Consider the following 22,189-nt stretch of genomic DNA (forward strand, 5'->3'; position numbering starts at 1 on the left):
GGTGCAATCTTTCCCTACATTGCAGAGTCCACAGCCCCTGCTGAAGATTTATCCAACCTGCAGGGAGGACAAAGCTTTGGCAGGATCGATGAGGAGAAAAGCCACCAGTTGGCTTGGGGCAGACGATGGTTTCATGAAGGCAGGTCTGGCAATAGCAGCGTCTTGCTATCAGCTCCAAAGTGCTGTCGTAGACGTAACTCCACAAACCAACAGAAACCTCCTCCCTGGAGCTGAGCCTGAGCCGTTCCACATGGCTCATGCAGGGGAATTTGGTTTCTGAAGAGGAAACCTTTTACATTGCACTCTGAGGTCTTAAATATTATTGTTCCCTGTTGAGTGTGGGTTAAGGGAGGAAAATAGTGGTACTTTTCTCTTTGGCTCTTTTGCAGCTCTCATAAAGGCATATAAAAACAATAATGAGCCACTCCACCACTTTAAGCAGTCAGGCAATGATGAATGAGACCCACTAAAACACTTCTGTCTTTGCCAAGGGCGCTCTGGATTATGCTTGAACCTGTTTTAACCTTAGCACTTAACCTCCTTTTCCACGAAGTTGCCATTGCATGGCAACAACCATGATGGAGCTCAAAATAACAAGGCAAAGGAATGGTTCCCTGAGAGGAAAGGAATATTTGCTTCACAGCTGGGGCTGGGTTTTTAAGAAGTGTAATTTATCTACTTGCTAAACCTCAGAATTTTAAAGAAACAGGAAGGTAATTCTGTGTTACTCGTAAGGAAGGGAGGAAAGCTATGAAATCCAACATGGAAGTATTTTTTTTATGACAGTCTGGCATGAAAAATACAGGGAAATAATAGAGCTAAGCATTATTTCCAGCAATGGAGGCTCAGAAAAATGCCCCTCACTCCCTAGAATTCAAATCCTTGCCCGGAGTCAAGATCACACAGGCAGCAGAGCAGGCGGTTGACCTCAGGCTTGGGAGAATATCAGCTGTAACCATTAGACATGCTTCTGCTCGTGCTTTTCCGTGGCCATCTGTGCTGCATAAAGTGCTGCAGTTTGCAGAGACCCCAAAATGAACTGGCATTGAAGAGCAGAGCCTGGGTTCCCAAAGGTGCATTCATGTGATGCTGCACTTGGGGACCCATTCCTGCAGCCCTGGAAAACGTGGTAACTCAAGCAAAACCTTGGTGTTGATCCTACTACGCTGTGTCTCGCTTTTACTGGGTGGAGCAGAGGAACACACATTTCCTCTTCATCCTTGGACTCAGCCAAAGACCTGTGCATTGCTTCCACCAGTAGAAAGTGTCCCCAGCTCACAGCCACCAGCGTGCTCTTCGCACCCAGTGCAAGTTGATCCAAAGGACCCAAGTAACATCTGACAGCTCCTGGTGCCGGCAAAAAATAAGCGTCTTTGCCTACCTACAGCTGAGACAGCAGCCTCCCCGATCCCCCCAGCCCAGGCACTGCTCTGAACAGTGGGCTCCCCTTCCCCTGACCTTTTCTTCCTCTCCCAGCTTGCACTGGGTAGGTAGAAAAACACAGTGTGGAGTTATTGGAAACTGTCTCTCAACTCGGGAGCAAGCTGCAAAGACCTCCTCTGCGGCACTGCCCAGATGGATATCTCGGGAACATGGGTTTTCCCGCAAGTAGCAAGCATCATGTGCATAAAACGGGTTTGGTGCATCACTGCTGTAATTGATAAAAAACCCATCATCTGCATCACTGAATCATCACCATCCTCAACAATCCAGTGAGACAGGAGCCAACATCTTGGCTAAAAAACATCATATTGATGTGGCCTGAGGGGGACCCCTGGTCGCACACCCAATAGCGGGAAAATGTCAAGCCTGGATAGAAAACAAGGAGAACCTGTTCCAGGTGGGACCATGAAACGCGGCAGGGAGATGGAGCTGCTTGGGCATACAGCTTACAGGAGGGGCAGACCGGAGCAAAGAAGCTGCATGCTGTTTTCTGGGTTTATTGTGTTTAATGAAAGTGTGCGTGTCATTTTTGAAAGACAAGTGCGATTACAAGAACATACCCGACTCACATTTATTTCTCCTCCTGACAGAAAAAAAGCATGGAAGGAATACAGAAGCTAAAAGGGCTGACAATAACAGTGTTAACAATTCACTTACACCTCTTCCCCAGCTTCCGAGATTACTTTGCAAGTGGGGACTGTGTACGTACCTACCTGATTTGCAACAAAATAAATGCACAACACATTTCCCTATCCCTGGTGACAAAATTGTCCTTGCTTGATCTCTAGAAATAGTTTGCCACATGAATTCATGTGTGGTAGCTGCGCTTTACTTTAACCCCCTGCAAGGGGTACCATTACAGATTGTTTTGAAGCATGGGAGGAAAATATTCTGCAATTAGTTGTACCAAGAAAGAGCCAATGGCACACGAAATGGAGGAGTAATCTTAGGCTTAGAAATACCCTTCCACATTTAACAGCATTCCAAAGTGGAAAGGAGGCAGACGTTTTACTTAGGGATGCTGTTTAGCCTGCAGGCGCTTGCAGAAGCTATCTGGGGTTTGCAGAGCTGGGAATAGCTATGGGCGCTCAGGTACGCTGTGTACCTGACTTGCAAATATAGTAAGCAAGGCTATCAAAATGTATTTTGAGTGAAGACATTCATAGAAAAATCCGTTTCGTTTTAATTCCTTCCAAACGGGAATGATGGATATTCTTGTCTCTGCACAAAATCACAACCCATGTCATTCTCTGAGGCAGGCTAAAACAAATCCCCTCCCTTATTTAATTTTTAATCAATTTTAAAAATAAATGTTTGATAATGAACATAAACCAGGAAGACAGTCCTTGCCCCAAGGAGCTGACAATTTTATTGTCAATCCGAACAGAGGCGTGCGAACGCTGTACTGACGTGGTATTACGGAGGCTCAGAGCTGGGTGGGCGGCTGTTCCTACCCATGCCCTGAGGAGCGTGATGCAAAGCTGCGGTCAGCTCGTGCATCCTGAGTCCTGCAGCACAGGTTCACAGCAGCACCGTGGGAATCGGGAATTAGGCCGATTCAGAGCTGGTTGGTTGGAGGGGGAAAGCTGTTGCCCACAGAGTTAAGCTGGGAGTGGATCTTGGTGATCCAAAGCAGCATCACCCCATACGGGTTTTGGGGTTTTCTTCTAGTCCTCCTCAGCGTGGCCACATGTACATCGTCTTAGGTGATAAGTATTGTGGAGAGCAGTCTGGTCCCTGGGAGGAGGCATGCAGGGCAGCTCCCACCCATGCCATCTGTCCTGTGCATGCCATGGGGCAAGACATCAAGGATGTTTTCAACCCATTAATTAGCTGCTGGCTCACTGCAGGTTGGAGACCAAGAGCTAACCACCATGGATGTAGTGGGACCAAATGGATAACCTGGCTGTTGAAGTGAAATGGCAGTATTTCTGCTCTCAGACTCCTGTTCGCAGTGTGGAGCAGAGGGCACAGCAAGAGCAAGGCTGGAGGGCTCCATACAGGAGCTCTTTGCCTTTTCCTACCTGTTTTGGAGAGCCATGAGCCACAGGTGCAAAAGAAGTCACACCAGGATGGTTGGGGACTAATCAGAATGGCAAAGCCCAGCAAGAAAAGGTATTAAAATGGTTTAAACTTGGACTTTTCCCACCCTTTCCCAAGCTCAGGAGTGAAGAATCAGATTCATACCATTTGTCTGGGCCTTAGCTTAAAAAAAAAAAAAAGACGTCTCCCTTCTCCCAGTCCCTCTCCCACATTCCCGCTTTCTTTCTGAGAGATGAGGTGTGGGCATTTACTGCATAAACCACCTAGCCCCATGAGGCTCTGGTTCCCGCAAATCCTCTCTCTCTGTGTAGCCCATATTGTATATACAGCACTGTATTCCAAAGCCATGCCTCAGTAACAAACCAGCATGAGCACCTCTGACTTTCTGGACAACATGGTGGTTGCTCCCAGCAGGAACTGCAGTGACAGCCCAGCAGGTCAATTCATGCGTATATAGGTAGACACACGCATGCGCATGTTCAGTGACCCACACATTCAGCAGAAGAGAACCTCTTCAGGAAGTGCAAGGGGAGAAATGAATGCTTTACATAATCTGTGAAAAACCAAATCCACTATAAAACAAGTTGTTCTTGAAACAGAAGAATTAATGAAGTTTGTTTCCCTAAGGATGAGGATATTTTGTCTTCTAACCTCTCCCTGCTCTGTCCCAGGTCCCTTAGGATTCCCACCAGGCAAAAGCAGAGTTAGCCAGGAGCAGCTAACATCCACATCCAGGTACTTACCTTCACACGCACACAGATCCACCTCTGGGTTGTTTCTCCATGTCCCATGGGTAGCACAGCCCTATGCGTACTGATTTTTTTCTTGGTTGCACTGTCTGTACTGTCAGAAAAGTGTAAGCTGTCTTGTTATTGCCAGACTGCTTTTGGAGAAAGTGGGGCACATGTTTGTTGGACAGCTGGTCGCTGTCAGACAAAATGTATCATATCATCATTGACCCTGCTTTTCCTTGGTGGACTTGAGTTTGGGTCTCTCACAGCTGCCAGTTTTCATGAAACTTGTAGAAACCAAATGTTTTTGAGACTTCTCCTGCTCTTTCAAATGGAGACAAAATTGCTGAAACCTTCTATTATCAGGAAATAAGGCTAAAACTGAACCATCTCCAGAAAGCTCAGAGGATGGTCTATCAGAAAACATCTTGCTCTGAAACGTGCCCTTTGAAAGAGGGGACTCGCTTGAAGGCAGAGTATGAAATCTCCCTCTTCAAGGAAAGCCCAATATGAGTATATAACTCAGGCTTCACTCTTACTAACATCAGATCATACCAGGTTTTGCCCCAAAACCCATGTAAAATAGAGCCTGGGGTGCACGTGGCCTACAAGTGCATGATGTAGAGACTCCACGTGGTGGAAAGTTCCCCAGCTCCAGGTGACTTTTTCCGTTACTTAATTCATAGAATCATAGAATCGTTTAGATTGGAAAAGACCTTTAAGATCATCAAGTCCAACCATTAACCTGGCACTACCAAGCCCACCACTAAACCATGTCCTTAAGCACCACATCTACCCATCTTTTAAATACCTCCAGGGACAGAGACTCAACCACTTCCCTGGGCAGCCTCTTCCAGTGCCTGAAATTCAGAACTAGCTGAAAATCAGAACATCCACTTAGTGAGATATCCCAGGGTTTCAAGATTTTATTTTTCTCTAAGATTTTTTTTTTTTAATTGATTTCATGGAAAATAGAAATGCTTTAAGACAAAAAGCTTTCATTTTTCTCAAGGGAAATGTCATCCCATTCAGTGTAACTTTAGGAAAGCAATGTGTTTTTTGCATTCAGAAAGCATTTTCTGATGGAAAGTTTTCAATGGAAATGTTCAGACCAATTCCAGGCTCATCAATCTGTGTTTCAAAAACCCATGCTTGCTTCTGATCTGAATTTGTTTTTCTTTGAGCCAACTTCAGGGCTCTGCTTCTTCATGCCATAAACACAGTTTTCTCCCACTTCTGTCTCACCTTCCCTCCTCCTCTATTGCTCTCCCCTGTTCCTTTTTCCCACCTCATTTAACCTGCCACTTCACACCCTGCACAGCACCTCAAGATACACAACACAGACTGAGAACAAGGAGCTGGGAGCCATGGCTCAACCTGACACGACGCGCCAGTGGAAGCAGAGATGTAACACAAGTTTCTGAACACATACCCAGCAGAGAAACAGTTTTCAGAAACTTTAGAGTCCTATAGGCACATTTTTCTAGTATCATGCATGAACACCATAGAAAAATCCTTTCCCTCTTGATCTGTTTTTCCCTGGAGAGATGCAGATGTACAGAAACATCATCATAGGACTGACCTCTAAGGGTCTTTTTGTACTACCAAGTGATAATGAGAAGAGAATGATTTTTTCAGGAATGGATGCAATTGTGGGGACTAACAGCATGATTTCACTCTCATTAACATCTTTAGGAGGCAAACTCCACTGGGGTTCAATAGAAATAGGATTGGTTTGTCAGCCTGGGACTTGCTTTTTCCCACAGCTCATCCTTAACAGCCATCTATACCATTGCATCTTTGCACTCACGGCATCCCTCCGCTGTCATCTGTGTCCCTGTAATTACATGCACCCTACAAGGAACTCGTTGCTGTTGGTGTAGAGCAGCAAACGGCACTCATGTTAATTCAACAGCAATCCGTTGTCATTGCCTTGACAGAAACAAATTCATTTGTTATTCGTGTGGATGTCACATGTATTTCAGGAGATGCTCCATCATAATTTAGCATTAGGTAATGGCCACTTAGAGTGTTCCCAGAGTATCTGTAGAAGGGATGGTGGCGGTGGGATTCATCACCACGGTGGAGTACAAAAAATGCAGTTCAATCAACAAGTATGAAGCTTAGTATCTGGCACAGCAACTCCTTCTCTTAATGAGGGCACGATATCCATACCCTGTCTGGACACGCTACTCATGGAAACTGGTTCAATTTTTTACATAAAGATTGGTTTAGATGGGAATATTGTTTGAAAATCTACCACAGCAGCAGTTTTCACAAAACCTTTTGGGAAAACACTTTGTTTCTTTTCACTGAAAAAAAGGAAGAATCCCCAAACATTAAATGCTTCAAAGAAAAAAATTAATACATCAGGATTGTGTGACTGCTGTAACCAACCACTGGCAAAAGAGGAGACACCATGTTATGTTTTGGGAGATATAATCCAACCAATGTGTCCACAGAAAAATGGCAGTATGATGAACTGAAATTGCAGTTCCCAGCAGACTTCACAGTAACATTTCTGGTTCTTATTTTCAGTGAAAAAACAAGGAACATGGTGGCAAAAATTCTGTTCTAATCCAAGCTCCCCCCCAGTAAATCATCACTTTCCAGGTGGCTTAGAGTCCCTCCTGTCTCCAAAAACGTAATGCTCTCACACATTTGAGGTCAAGCTGAAGCGTCTCTGATATCCTCGTTCAGCTCTCACAGGTTTCTCCATCACTGGAAAACCGCTGATGAGTTAACAGCTCTACTGACGCTGCCGTTTCATGCATGGTAGGCAAAGATGGATCACACATGCTGCTCTTCCAAAGCATAGCAGGTGGCGTGGAAGAAATACAGAGGCTCTAATGGATGTCTCTATATATACCATCCATTTTAGTGCCAGGGAGCAGTGGAGTGTGGTGTTGAAAGTTTAGCTAATTAAGGGTTAACCTTACATTAATTCCTCCCACTGGTCATTAACTCTCCTTTGCAATTAATTTAGTCCTTTATTGTTCTGCCTATGGCATACTCGGTGACGTTTTCTTGCCTGCCATTGAGCCATCCCACATGGCAATTACACTCACCTCTCAGCTGTAACAGGGCTTCAGCTCATCATTTGGACTTGAACTGGGGGAAGTCAATCAGTCGTCACCGTGGCAGAGATTGGAGCCCTTAAATTATCCTGCTCATAGTACATGCAGTTATGTCACCAGAGAGCATTTGCTAGGGTTTATTTATTCTCTTCTCTTGGCCTAAGATTAATTTCCCTCAAATGTTCAGGTGAACAAACAGTTTGAATCACTGTTATTGGATTCAGCCCCATAAAGTGAAGTCCTTGCCTGACTGTCCTCCACTACATGAGCATGGGATTTCAGAAAGCTTGGAAAGAACATGGATGGAACATGAAACAAGAAAATGTCTAAATGTGTTGTTTTGACTTTCTTCCTCCAATAATGTCAAAACCTTTAAAAAGGCAAATGCATTTTTAATTCTTTTAATTTCATGCCCATCTTTATGTTACATTCATTTATATCAGTCTTCAGCATCGTTGAAACAGCATCATGAAGATTCAGTTTTATAAAGCAGCTAAAACTTCATCACACTAAAATTTTTGGCCCTCGACCTAGTTTTTTCATTTTTTTTTTCCAGATATGGAAGGAGGACAGACTCAGAACTATTGGTTTCCCTCAGGACAAACTCCATTTCCCAACAAACTCACACTGGAAGTGAGATCTGAACAACCTTTGGACTGACTGAAAGGGAAGCCCAAAGGCTTGGTGTGAAGCTCCCACCACTTGGGCAGAGCCTGGAATCACCTTCTCATGCAAGGTCAAACTGACTGAAGAAGCACCTGATGAGTAGATTGATTTTGGCTCAGTCTTTCACACTTCTGATTTTCTTTTCAAAGTCCAGTCTCTGAGGAAATCACAGCGCAGAACTGGCTCATCTGCCAGGAGCAGACAACTGAGCAACTTCTATTGCACGTGAAAACGCCCTGATGGCCCAGGTTCCCCTGTGATGGGCTCTTCTCTGGAGATCTAACCAAATGCAGATTAAACCTCCTTTCATCTATCGCACCCTGAGCAAATATATGTGCATTTTCCATTACCATTCACTTCACTTCACGCTCCCTGACTTAACACACAGGCTAAATCCTTTCTTCAACAGCAAAAACAACAACAAATGATCAAAACAATTCAGCTTTTCTTCAAATAATGGAATGTGCTTCAGTTGTAAATATTCATGGCTGGATGGAAATTGTTTCTTGATGGGCCCTGAGCATACTGATGTCAATCTGTTTAAATGACTCACAGTCTCTTTTACCTCCAAGGGGCAATTTTGTTTTTCTGGTATTGGTCTCATAGATAATCTGTGGCAGATGGGAGTCAGACATGTCCACCTCATCTAGCTGATTTTCCATCTTAGCTTGTTGAGCTTGTGATCCCTAAGAGGTTTCCTCACAGCTATTCACAGGTCTGGAAAACCCGACGAGCTTTTAGAAGACCACTCACATTATGCTCATCCCTCAGTAAAGGAAATGCAAGGCTTTTTTTCTTAACCTCTCAGGTAGCAAAATAGCTGCTGACTTTTGCAACCTGCAAATACAGCCACAGTTCATGTTTTCCTCCCTCTGGAAGACCCGCGTTCTCCCTCCCACCTGGCTCTCTCATAGCTGTGCTCATCTTCTAGGCAAGAAAGTTTTTCGTGGATCTGTTTTTCCAAAGAGCTCTTCCTATGGAGACCTGCATGAATGGTCACATCCGCCCAGTAGGCAAAATACTTTCCATATCTTTTGAGTACTATATGCAGTTCGTATAGCTGTGGCAGCAACACGTCCATCTGGCTCCCTGCTCGGACCTACCTTATCATGCTATCTGAGCAATATATTGCCTTTTATTGCCCGCGCCCTGAACACGCATCCCCCCCCGACAGCCAATTAATGCAGAATTCTGCTGCACCGGCCAAGCTGAGTCTGGCTGGCGCTCCAGGTATAAATTCCTTTAACAAATGCTTTTGTGAAGGCGTAGGAGGGACTCACAGACGCTGGGCTCTGCCAGAGGAGATGGAGATGCCTCAGATGACCTCGCTGTCCCTGCTGCTGTGCAGTCAGCTGTGCTCCTCGGGAGCTGCGAGGCACATTTTCTCAGTCAAGAGGAGCTGAAGGATGGATTTGAGGGTTTTTTCAGGGAATCTCCGCTGTCTCCTCCTAAAGCAAACGGGGATGGTTCCAGGAGATGGAAAAGGCCAGGGGCTTGCTCAGAGAACCTGTGACAGGTTCATTATGGAATCAGAGCTGTGAATGCCTCAGACGCTCAATGCACACAGAGCTGTCAAAAACTGTGTGTTTTAGGCCAATTTATTTCCTTAGGTCAGTAATGCGAACTTGAACTTGTATGCAAGGCTCACAGAGGGGAAGGTAACCATCTTCCCAAACTGGCTTTCATTTTTCATGCTCTCATTGAAGACTGAGTGAATTGAGCATGAAAAAATCAGACTCCCAAAAAACAGCAAAAGGGGATAAGATCCAGCAGGTATGCACCTGATTTTTATTATAGAATCATAAAATAATTTGGGTTGGAAGGGACCTCAAAAGGCCACCCAAGCCATCACTGAAGTCAGACCTGTTTTCTTCTTTAATCAAGTGAGAACTCCTCCTGTTTCACTTTATGACCGCTGGTTTCGATTCGTGCCCATTGCCTTCCATGGGGATCATGGACACTGAACCATAGCGGTCAGGACTTTGCAAGGTGTGTTTAGAGTAAACCCACAGAGTGGTTTACAGCAGTCACATCATGTTTTTTCCCATGGCATCACTGCACTTGGTCAGGTAAGCACAAAGATTCTGCAGGAGGGAACATCTGGGAGGTTTTTTATTATTTGTCAGGAAGTCTCCAAGGGGCACTTGCATGAGGTGTATGGAAGAAGGTCAGGACAAGCTATGTTGTTCCAATTTACCTCTCCAGATGGAAACCATGCTGGTTTTTTCATAAGTTTCTGGTCTTTCCTGGCTTTCACTTACAGTTTTGGGCATGACTGGGTTTAAGTCTGGTTCATGTCGAAAGAGCACAAGTACATTTGAATGCTTCCCATGGTTTCACCCTTCATCCACTGCAGACAGAGAGCTGTACCCAGGAGACCTCTGTCCAAGACCAGTTGTCAGAGAGACCCTGTGAGATGAAATGTGTTAGTCGTAGGGAGCCACAGGCTAAGGAAACACAAGGACATGGTGGCTGAAAGACGTTTATCAATCATCCTTGTTCTCTGTTTTTTGCAACCTTGCCTGTCCACAGCTTTCCAGCACTTTAGTTCTCAGTGTCTCTCTGGGAGAAAGGCTGTTTCCCCCCCATTTTGCAGGTAGGAGAGCTGAGGTGCAAGAAGTCAGACTCAGAGGTATTTCCAATGCAAAGGAAAGCCTCATGCAATTCCCAGGAAAATTCTGATAAAGCCTTGCAGCCCTCAAACATCTCCTCTGTCCTTGCAACTCGAATGACATCCTTCTTGCTCAGCATTTCTTCCTCATGTCAAGGGCGGTGTTTGCATTTTGCTTCAGGTCCAGCTGCTGTTTTGAGTACAAACCCCTCAGCAGGTGTTGTACGGATGGGGGGACAGAGGAGCTCTCACTTGGCCTCCTGATGAATAACTGTGATGAATGGGAATCACTTAGAAGACAAGAGTGGTTCTTGCTCTCCCTCAAAGGAAGCAGCCAGGTGCATGGCATAAGCCGAGGCCACGGGCAAAGGAAGGCTGAGCCCACAGCTGGCTCTTACGTACAGAAGTGCTTTGTCTTTCCTCCTTCAGGGCTCCCCCTGTGCCTCATCTCCCTTTGCACTCACAACCCTCTGATCTCCCGCTGTCTCTGATACTTTGGCTGTGCTCAATTCTGAGATATCTCAAACCTTTAGATGATTTCCCATCTCAAACCCCTAGTGAGGGAGGGGAGTGTGCCTGGTCAAGAAATAGCTCAAACCAGAACAAAACACAGACCTTTTAAAAGAAAATTAAGGAAGAGTTTATCACCATGCTGCTCAGGTCTTGAGTCAGACCACTGTCGCAAACATGGATCACCCACGTCCCAAGTAAATGACCTACAGCCACGCTTCTGAATTTTCTGTCCTGTGGGAGTTGTTTCATCCATAAAATCATAGAATCATTTAGGGTGGAAAAGACCCTTAATATCATCGAGTCCAACCAGTGTGAATACTTTTAGTACTAAAGGACTTAAAATTGGGTTTGCCATGAGGTTGGGTTTTACCCCACTGAGGTTCTACAGCCTTCTCTTCATTAGATTTTAATTCTAGTAACAATTCAAGACTCAGGAAACTTTTTTCATGAACAGAGGTTCATCACAACTGGCATCCTCCCATGAAATATTCCAGTGAATTTTAAAGCATTATCTTACCATTTCGTAATAAATAAAGGAAATACAAACCCCATCAGCTCCATGGGGAAGCACTACCACACTCATTTTACAGCTAAATGCTTAAGGGACAGAGAAACTTAGTCCAGGCAAACGTTGGGTAGAATGAGGGTCTGCATTTCTCAAGGGCATGGTTTGCCCGTCAGCCAGATACATGACCCAGAAGCAATCCGCTTCATTTTGGACACCCAACTGAGACACCAACAACAGCAACGTGATAACCCTGCACTCCCTCCTGTGCCTATGCCCATGCTCCGAAACTCAGTAGCATGTACAAACTCAAGATGTTATAATGCAGACTGGGAAGGCTGCACAAAGATTTGGTCTCCTAGTGCAAGAACTATCTATTTGTGTAAAAGGTATCACAGAATTGCAGTTCTCATTATGACATCTCAGATTCTGGAGCAAACTTTGGAAAAAGTCATGATTTTCAAGAAAAATTGTTAAATAGAAAGAAGTAATGCTTTTCCAAATCAAGCAGCCACCATCTGTTTTTTTTTTTTTCCTTGAGGAAAATGGAAGTTGTATAATAGGAGATGAGAATGGACTAATTAGTCTAAAAAGCAAAAGCAATTTACTCAATACTGGCCTCCTGGGCACACTAGAAAGAATGGGAGGAAGAATATGCATGGAGAAAGACAGATAGGTTGACAGAAACTTGTGTCTCAAAATAGAAATATTCACATGAGATACTCTCCATTATGCGGACACTGTCTGTCAGTAAGAATGTGTATTGAAAATAAATGAGTTATATCCTTCGATTGTCATGGCCACTGAAAATAAATAGACATCTGGCAACGAAGGCATAGCAGGCACCAGCTAAGTTATTGTGTTACCTCTGAAATGAATTGGATGTGTGAGGAAGCACACGCTACACATTCCATTTAGCAAATGACCGGACTGAAAAACACGCTCACACACCAGAATGCACACCCGCTGCCATCGTCTGAATATGTCTGGCAGGGCTTGGCTGCTGGGGCTAAAGCAAGGTGGGACTGAGATAGCCTGTTGCCCTGCTGCTCCTATTCTCGGTATCTACGCGCAGGTCATCCCACCAGTCATTCTGTTTGCTCCATGGGTTGAAAGGGTTTTCACAGACTTTTCTGCCCTCTTGCCCCATGAATTTGCTGTGCCACACACAAAAATCTCCTGCAAGGCTTCCCTGCCATTGCTTAGTTCATCCCATGCTGGAACAGCAAAGGACCATGAGCTGCACCACCAGGCCCAGGAAAGAGGCTTTGCTCCAGGACACCCACAGGGATACCCAGAAAATCACAGCGGTGTGTCTAGGGCTGACGAGCTACAGCTTTACCACGCTCAGCAGCAGTAGGATGGGAAGACCTTAATGTCATCTCGAGCAGCATGAGCACAGCTCCTCCAGAAAAATGCCATCTGCGAGGTCATTTTCAACTGAGACCTCCTGGGAGGAGCAATGCAGGAAAAAAGGAGGGGATTTCCTCAGCTGCTGCTGTTATCAGGCTTCCCTCCTCCAAATACTCTAATGGAATGGGTTTGCTAACGCGTATTCTGCCAATTTTCTATTCTTCATTGCTTTGCCTACAGCAGAGGTCTGCATTATCTTATCTGCTGCTCAGTGCATTGCAGTGCCAGCTCAGGAATCAGCACATACTCTGCTAAGACCTTGCTGTTCCCTTTGGATGTATCTCTGCAGAAAAGCTTAGGGGACTCACTCCTCTGAGCAGACCATAATAGGGGGCAACGTTGTCTGAGAGGCATTAGACATTATCCTGGGGAGAAGGAACAGAGAGTGCAAGGAAAGCACAGCTCAAATCCTGTTAATAAAGCAGCAACAGAGAACTGAAACAGGGAAGTGCAGGAGGAAGGAGGGTAAAATCATGTTTTCAAAGATGCCACGACACTGCCCTTCCACCTTCTGCTTTCCCATGCGGCAAAAGCAACGTGTGCTTCATTCAGGGGACACACTGCACACAACACCCCCCCCGATGCATCAGAAGGGACTGGCAATACTGCACTAACTTCTTTAGCAGTACCTTATTGCAGAGTCAACTGCTTTGATGCAGCCTCCTACTGCAAAACTCCTGCTTCTTCTGCTCCCAGATGCATGAATTTGGGGAGTATAGAAAAGCCGGAGTTCTTCACCATGATGATGTATTACAAAACTGCTCGGGGATTTACACCTTCTGTTTCCTGACAGGAAAGAAATCAGGCTTCAGTGATGATGCTTCTCCTCTTTTTCCAACTGGTAATGCAGCAGAATGGATGGGCTGTCACAGAGTCTATATGCGGTTGCAACAGGTCGTTGGTGATTAAATGCAAAATTCATCCAGGACATGAGGCTCTGATTCAGCCCAGAGGCAGTTCAAAGACCTTTACAGCACGCTCCCTGTGGAAAGACCTGCTCAGCTTTCAAGCAGACACTTTTTGCTGCCTTTTATCTCTGAGAGGTAAAGTCTGGAAGGAAAACAGCGTTGTGTCCCTTTTGAGTGTTGCTCCCTGGATTTCCATGACCTGAGGGATTACCTGGAGTCAGTGAGGCTGAAACACCGGCCTCTGTTAGAAAGGCACGGCAGGCGATGCTGGGAAGATGTCTTCTGGATCATCTAGGAGCTGCTTGCCAGAGTGGACTGAAGTATTTCACCGCCCTGTTTCTGAATCTCTACAGTACTTTGACAAGGACAAGCACTGTCAGTCCATAATATCCTAGCTGTTTCTAGCTGGCCCTAACCTGGTTTAGCAGAGCAAGGATTTACTTGGCAGACAGGGAATGTTTAGTCTTTCTGGAAACTACTGTATCCCCCATGAAAAAAAAAAAAAAAAATCATTGTTTCAGAAGCAGCTACCTCAAAACACTAAATGGCCAGGGAGGTGACACCCCACCCTGTCCCAGGGAGGCTGCCAAAAGCTCCCATCTTATCTGAGAACAAGACCTGCTTTTTTAAGTCCTGCAGATGTTTTGAATGTGCTGTTTGCTTGCTGGCTTTGAGGCTTTTGCTTTTGGCTGGTGTTTCCTGCGTTATTGGAAAGCCCACGGGCAGAATACCTCCCTCTCCCCACACCCTCGCGATGGTTAGGGGAGGTCTGTCCATCCTATTGGGATCTGCCCTCACTCCCGAACTCTTCTGTCCCCTGGATTTTTGCATCTGTTTCTCCTTTCTATCCCATTCTCCAGACTTGGTCACACATGGCTTTTCCTTAGCAAGCTCTTCTCCTAGTGACTTTCTTGATACCTTCCTACAACTCACATGGCCCAACCCCTGCCCAAGGAGCAGCAGCAAAGGAGCAGTTTGCCTGGATATCCAGGCTGAAAAGGGCAAGGCATCGGGGTTATGCACAGGCAATAACTGAGGCATAAAATTATATGTTCCTGCTCCGACGTTTAAAGAGAGCACAGTCCAGGTGATGGCAATGACTTTGTAGCATGAGTCAGTTGGACTCATTTGCTGGGAGATCCAAAAGGAGCAGAAACAGAAAATATTCCCTTCTCCTAAAAACAGACAAAAATCCTGCTGACAAACCAGACCATCACAAAACCCGATATGGCACCTGCCTGTCTGCCGGACAGAGTAGTGAGCAGAACAAGCAGCATCGCTCCCAGAGAAACAACCAGCTGAAAGCTGTAGCGTTACTGATTCCAGGATTACCGAACCCCCAACTGCCTGAATCGGTGCGAAGGGACTGGCCAGCGTGGCTTGAGAGCAAAGTACAACTTAGCCCAGTCCCCAGCCCGCACGCCCACATCTCTGCCAGGGCAGGACCCAAACCACCAGCCTGGGGGCAGCTGACCCCTCTGAGCCCCTCGCCCAGCCCAGCACCCTCACCTGCCCTGGCAACACATGGGGGCATCTCTTCTTCCAGGCAACCTACTTCTTATTTTTATTTTAAGCTGATACTTTTTGTCAGCCAAACTACCCAGGTCAGCCTGCACTGCCGTCAGGGTGTCATCCAGAAGCTGTAAACCGAACAGCGTCTGCTTTCTTCAGGATGCTCAGGCTGCCCGGCTCGCTCCGCCTCCCCGCCAGCCTAAGAGCAGACTGGGATCAGAGAAGAGCCTGATTTCTTTTTCTCTTCTTTCCCCCCCAGCCTTCTTTCTAACACAGCACCAGGAAGGGACCCAGCTGCTGCCCACACTGCGCAGCAAACCAGGATTTATGAGCCATGACCACCAGGAACAAGCAGAAAAATTTCCCCTTCCAAGATTTCAGCAAGGCTACAAACACCCAGGGAAATACAACTAGCTAATGGACATCACTCAGACCATCCCCGAATGCCTGTCTTTCTTGTTGGCCTCTTTCCAGCCCTCTCTACTTTCTACAGCTGGCTAACATTTGCTGGCCATAGCAAGAGACCCCCGAGCCCCCTCTGATGTTCAGCAGGACCCATCTGACGCCCTGGTCTGACACCAAGCAGTCACTTGGGAGCCGTGGGCCTTACGCAGGATGGAGGCTGGACCTGCTGCAAGCCCCTTGCAGGGCTGGCCCCACGTAAGCCCCCGTTAGGACTCCAGCAAACAAACTTCAACTCAACAGGCTGCCTCCTCCTCCTCCTCTGCCGCGCCAGAGCCCAGCAGACACCATTCACTCATCAGACCGTGCCCACGCAAGTTGGCCAGTGACCTCCAGTGCTGTCCTGCTGCAACACCATCACCGTCCGCACACCCAGAGAAGAGAAAAGAAGAGTGTCTGCTCATACTCACAGTTTTGAAGTCCTCATGGTTGCATTCTTGGCCTTTGAATTTGCAGTACAGCATCATATCCTTCAGGTCATGGCCAACCCGTGCCAGGAACTCCTGCATGTTGAAAACTTTTGGTTTATACTGCTTAAAGTTGGCCTTTTCTTGGAGGATGGCTAAGACGGCCGGGTCAGCCAGGTGAGGGTTGGGGATCTGCAGGTTGACGTCAAGCAGAGCCAGGAGCTCCCCAGCATGGTACAGGTCGTTGGTGGTGAGCCGGGAAAAGCGAAACTCGTTGAGGTTACAGATGGTGACAGCAGGGAAGACCAGGCTGTTTGCCACGACCTCATCCACTTTGGTCACATGCTGGTAGGAGAAGTAGAAAGCCACCCGGTCTGAACTCTCAACCAGGAGGAGACCCAGCGAGCCCACAAAGGCCAAGGTCCAGAGCAGGCGCCGGATGGTCACTGGCCCATAGACAAAGACGTGACGGATCCCGTGGAGCGTGGAGGTGTTGGCAAAAATCTGGATGCTGGAAGGCTGTAGGCTGCCCATGCTGCCCTCGCTGGTGCTGTCCTTCAGATCCATCAGGGTTAGTTAGTTAAATCCTGGCACTGCTTTTTGGGTCAGTCGGTAGCTGGAACTGGGATCCGGATCTCTCCCCTCCCCTCTTGAAAGTAATTAAACCCTTTTAGGGGTGGGAGAGAGGAGGAGAGTCTCAGGCCAGCTGCTGCGAGTTTATCCCACAAGCTCAGCAGTAGCTTCGTAGGGGTAAATATTTATACAAAATCCATTCAAACTCTCGCTCTTGATTTCCTCAGTGCGATAAGAAGGGCTGGTTTTATTTAGGGAGACACCAAGGTGATGTGGAAGAGATGTGGGTGGGCAGCGAAAGCTGAGCCAATGGAAATAAAGTCCTCCCCCTACACACACACACATGCACACACACACGCGCCGAACGGAGAGGAGATTAAGCGAGAGAGAGAGCTTAAAACAAGTCGAGGCAGCTCGCAGCCTGATAACTAGTGCGTAAAGCCCAAGGATGCTGCTTCCCAGAGCTGATGTCTTGCAGAACAGCGGGGCTTTCAGACCGATCGGGTGATGCTCCGTGTGCTCCGGGGATGCGAGCTGCTGGGTTTAGGCATCTCTCCTCCTCCCCACCCCTCCATTTTGGGCAGGGCTCCAAGAAATAACACCCCAAAAAACCACCCTGTGCTGCTGGTGTTATTTCTGAGGGCTTCTCTCAGGGAAAGGTGGGCAGCTAATTCAGCAGGAGAAGTAGGAGAGGAAAAGGGGGAGGGAAAAGGGAAGGCAAAAAAGAAAGAAAAGGGGGGGGAAAAATTGCTGCTCAGCTCCATGCACACACATACACGCACACTGAGCAGGGGAGAAAGCAATAGCATGAAGCCTCTCCTCTGTCACACAGCAGCTCAGAGCAAAAAATCAGACAGGGCAGGACTCGGTGGGGAGAGGCAGCGGGAGGAGAGGGGCTGCAGCATCTCTCATCTCTTCTTTCTCTGTCTCAGAGCTTCCCTTCACTTCAGGACTCTCAACAGGGTGAAGCGCTGAGAGCTGTGAGTCATGCATCGATCCCCAGCCCCGCGGCAGGGCGAGAGCCCAGGGGAGGGGGCTGCGATCCGAGACCCCCGGCTCCTGCTGGGGGGTATGTCCGTAAGCGGCCGTGCCTCGGTGGGGCCCGGGGGGCTGTGCCGAGCAGCTCCTGTAGCCCCCGCGCTCAGCCCACGGAAGACTCGGAAGACTTTTGGCCAGCAGGATCTCCAGATGTTTTATTTGCTGCTGAAAGACAGCTGTGATGGATGCGTTTGGGGAAGATGCTCCCAGATGTGCATTCAGCCAGGAGGTTTGGAAGGAGGAGGTGGCGGGGGGGAGGCAAACAGGGAGAGGTTTCCTACCCAAGAGATACTGCAAAATCCTGTCATGGTACCTCCATACATGAGCGCATCCTTAGTGCATGCTGCAGGAGATGGGAATGAGCAGGGTTCAGCCCAGAGATGAAAGCTGCTGGCGTCCAGGCAGGGTCTAGGGTAACTCCCCTCTGTGTTGTCTCGGGGCATAGCAGTATTTTTGCCTGCTTTTGTTCAGATCCAGAAGAAAAAATAAGTTTCTGTCTCTCTACAGCGCCCAGCACTATGGTAGGTGAGGGTCCCAGGGGCCGTGGTAGCACCCAGGAGGTGACATTTCCAGCTTGGATGAGGTGGGAGCAGAGGGTCAAAGCACAGACAGAGCCTGTCACAGGCTGTGGTGCGATGCCCAGCGACTCTCAGCCACTCAGGAAGTTACCTTAAGGACAAATCCAAAGATTATCTGGGACAAAATGAGCCCAGTTTTTGAATTTATAACCCCAAGTGTTGTTTTCATGAGAGCAGACCCTGAAAGAGCCTTTGCAGCGTTTGGCCCCTTCAGCATTTCAGGTGCTTCACCCCCACTGATGGACCCAAGTCTCCTCAGGGACACCAGCTGGCACGGCCATGAGCCACCCTGTCCTCCCCTGACACTTTTCACCCTGAGATGAGGTAGTTTCAGCTTTTGCTACCTCCAAAGCCACATTTGGCACTGGCAGCCAAAGTCAAGCCCAGCTGTGGCATCCTCCAGCATAGAGGATCCTATGGGAGCATCTCTCAAGCTGAGCTACTCATCCCGGCACCACTATATGGCAGCGCAGTGCTGTTCTCTCCATTTTACACCAGGGAAACTGAGGCAAAGAGACGCCAAAGGACCAAGAGCGGTCACGCAGAAAGCTTGCAGCATAGCCATGAGTTGAATTTACCAGGAGGTCTTTCAGTGTACCAGGTTGCTGCCCTCAAGCTGAACCCTCTTTCCATACCCAAAGGTTCCAGGACTGTGCTGAGACCACGGCCGGTCCTCACGGAGAGCTGGGGTGCAGAGGGAGCAGGAGCTGCTACCAGAGGCTGGTTTCCTCTTTGTACAAATCCACATCAGCCCTGAAATGCAAAAAATGGTCCCTCCTCCTGCGTCTCTGCTTGTGACGGAAAGCCAAGCTCTCGATGCAAGCCCATTTGTGGCTAAACAGAGCTGTGCCCCTTCTTTATTAAGCAGAAATTCAGCCAAGGTGAGGCCTTACAAACCTCCCGCATCTTGTCGTGCTCTTTCCAGGAGGGGTGGAGAAGACAGTGCTGAGCAGATCCAAACAACATGTGAACCAGAATTAAAGCAGCTGAGGACAGAGTGGCCACAGCACCCTTATTCCTGGGCTCCAGACCTCGCTGCCTGTCCACCCTTGTGCTCACCATCTCCCCACAGCGGGGCACAAGACCATTCCCCCCCTAAAAATTTCCTGCAGGAATGGGCTCCCTTTCCCACCCATGACCAACCCATCTGCAAATCTCCCTCGTCTCCCCCCGTCTGCATTATTTGGCCTGGTGCGTTAATGCTTTCATTTGTTCACCACGCGCGCTGCCTTTACAATCCTGTTTTCTGTAATTCATACCATATACCATCTGCTGCCTTTTATTATTTAACTATGTAGAGTGCTTTGGCTGCAGTCTGGAGGAAAAAGCGCCGTGCCCAGCAGGGCTGCTGGCACCGGCGCCAGCTCACCAGGCTCCGCTCCACTGTTCACGGGGTTGGGGACAAACCAGGGGGACAAATGCTGTCGGGTGAGTGCCTGTGGCTCAGGTTGTGCCCAAGAGCTGGCCAGGGTGTCCTGAGAGCTGAGGAAAGCAGCTCTGGTCATGCCTGGGGCTGCGCTGTGGGATGACACCAGCAAGGATGGGGTAGATGGGTTGCGAGGGATGGTAAGGGGTGTTGGCACCTCTCGCCACCCATGTAAACGGCCTCTTTGCAGGTGGATGTACAAGGTAAGGACAAAGCAGCCTGGCCAGTCCCATAAAAGTCCCCGGGACGGCAGAGCACAGCTAAGGAAACCTGCACTCCCCTTCCTTGGGGACACCCAGGGAACGGCAGCGCATCCCTGGGGGGTGAAGTAGCTGCTTTGGGAGCTCATAGCCCAACCTCAGCCCCTGAATGTTCCTCACAGACTTCACTGCTCCAAATCTCCTTCAGAAAGAAGGACAGAGGAGCCAGGCAGGGACAGAAGACACATCCCTCAGGAAAAAATCCCATTTTTTCCCCTTACAGGGATGCGGTGGCGGTGGTGGGCATCAGGGCCAGGGGGGCTGAGGGACCCAGGGAGCAGAGCTGGAGCCCGCTCTCGTTTGCACAGCCTGTGCCTGCCCTCTTGTGTCTGCAGCCCGTGCTGCACTGCTCAGGGTGAGGGATCCCAGCCCTGAAACACCTGGGAAATGGGTTTATTCCAGGAAGGAGAAGAGATGGAGACGGGTCCCCCACCTGTGTGAGCCCCTCTGCTTCCACAGCCCCACCTGAGCCCCCCCAGAAGCATGTCCCAAGCAAAGGGTTTGCACTGGGAAAGTCAGGACTGGCCTTACAGGCAGAGCAATGAGTTGTTGTAAAAAGAAAAGGTGCTTCTTTGGCACCCTGTGTGGTTCAGCACACGGTCCCCACTGCCCTGGGCCAGAGCCCTCTCCTTAGCACTGGAGATTGCTGCGTGTTCTGCTAATTTGATGTTTTTATGTTTCCCTCTGGGCTTGATCTGGAAAAGAAAGAAGAAAAAAAGAAAAAGCAGTGATGGTTGCAGGCTGGGAGAGTGGTTCGTCTTCTCTGGCCCAGCTGCAGATCATTTGTGTGGTTGCATTGAGCACCAGGAAAATGTCCCCATCGGTGTCCCGCTCTATTTTCAGGTTCACGGGACGCTGCTTTTGCTGCATCTCCATGGGCTTTGCAAAAAAGGAGGACAAGAGGCATTTGGAAAGAAAGCCAGGGAGCACGTGGCCCATGATGATGACACCTGGAAAAAGAAGGACTTTGCTCGAGACAACCATGGTCCTACAAGTCTCCCTCCATTTCTCAGCCTTTCCCCAACCTTTTTGGACCCTCTTCTCACCTAACTGCTTGTTGCCAGTATCTTCAAACTGTTGGGGACCCAGAGCTCCACTTAGCAGAGAGAGCTCGGCTGCTTAAATGAGTCTGCCTTTCCAAATGGGAACATAATGCTGAATGCTGATGTTTCCCCTGAAATTAAAACCCATCCCTTCCAAAGTAGCTTTCACTCTGTTAAATGGCTTTTTAATATATATAGAAAATTGAAATTTTGATTGGATTTCAATGTATTTAATATTATGCTTGGGTTTATAATGGGGTATAAAATGAAAGCAATTAAGGCAATTAAAGAGAAAAAAAGTATCCTTGAAAGAAACCCAAAAATATTCAAATGGCTGCATGTTGGGAAACACCTCCTAAAGGAAGGTGTTGGAAGACAATAAAATGCTCCATTTTGATACCCCTGCCCCCCGAAGAAAGGTGCTGATAAAAAGATCATATTGACAGAGAGTTGAATCAGCATTTTCCAGTGGAAGAACTATTTTGGGGGAGAGATTTCTCCACCAGCCATGCCTGGCATCCCCCAGCAGCAGAGAGGATGCTCTGGGATGCCTTCCTCCTCCTCCTCCTCCGCCTGCAGAAACATTATAGCACATTAAAAACTCAGTGGTGGCAGAGCCGAGCCTCCAGCCTCCAAATCTGGCTGGTGATGGGGGGAGAGGCTTCCCTGGCGCATAAAGATTACTCTCGGCCCTAATCAGCCCAGAGTCTGCAGACAGAGTTTACATCTACAGATTTTATTACAGAAAGGGAATATTGGATTTGCAGCAGTGGTTTTCAGCAGTCGGAGCCTGTCCCGCTCACTCTGACATCCCCAGCTTCTCTGCAATAACTTAGATTTATCAGCCCTCTCTCCGGGGCCGTGTTTATCAGCCAGGGTTCGAAGACGTTCGCATTAGCGGTGACTCGCATGGCACCTGCTTGGCGTGCAAAGCGAGCTGGCGGGATTGCAGGGGCCTCCGGCTCCGTCCTCCTGTGCCA

General features: G+C 48.0%; 1 protein-coding gene across 1 annotated transcript in view; it reads right to left on the reverse strand.

Moving 5' to 3' along the window:
* Positions 1–16,873, reverse strand: part of LOC309599777 (acid-sensing ion channel 2) — a gene marked incomplete at its 3' end in the record, with an annotated part of 505,346 nt that extends 488,473 nt beyond the window's left edge. The window contains exon 1 of the mRNA XM_082331579.1: positions 16,295–16,873. Within this exon, the coding sequence (XP_082187705.1) occupies positions 16,295–16,858 (564 nt within the window). The 5' untranslated portion in view covers positions 16,859–16,873. The remainder of the gene's footprint in view (positions 1–16,294) is intronic.
* Positions 16,874–22,189: the final 5,316 nt, after the last annotated feature.

The sequence above is a fragment of the Platalea leucorodia genome (genome assembly GCF_965183815.1).
Source record: "Platalea leucorodia genome assembly, chromosome: 22".
Taxonomy (NCBI): Eukaryota; Metazoa; Chordata; class Aves; order Pelecaniformes; family Threskiornithidae; genus Platalea; species Platalea leucorodia.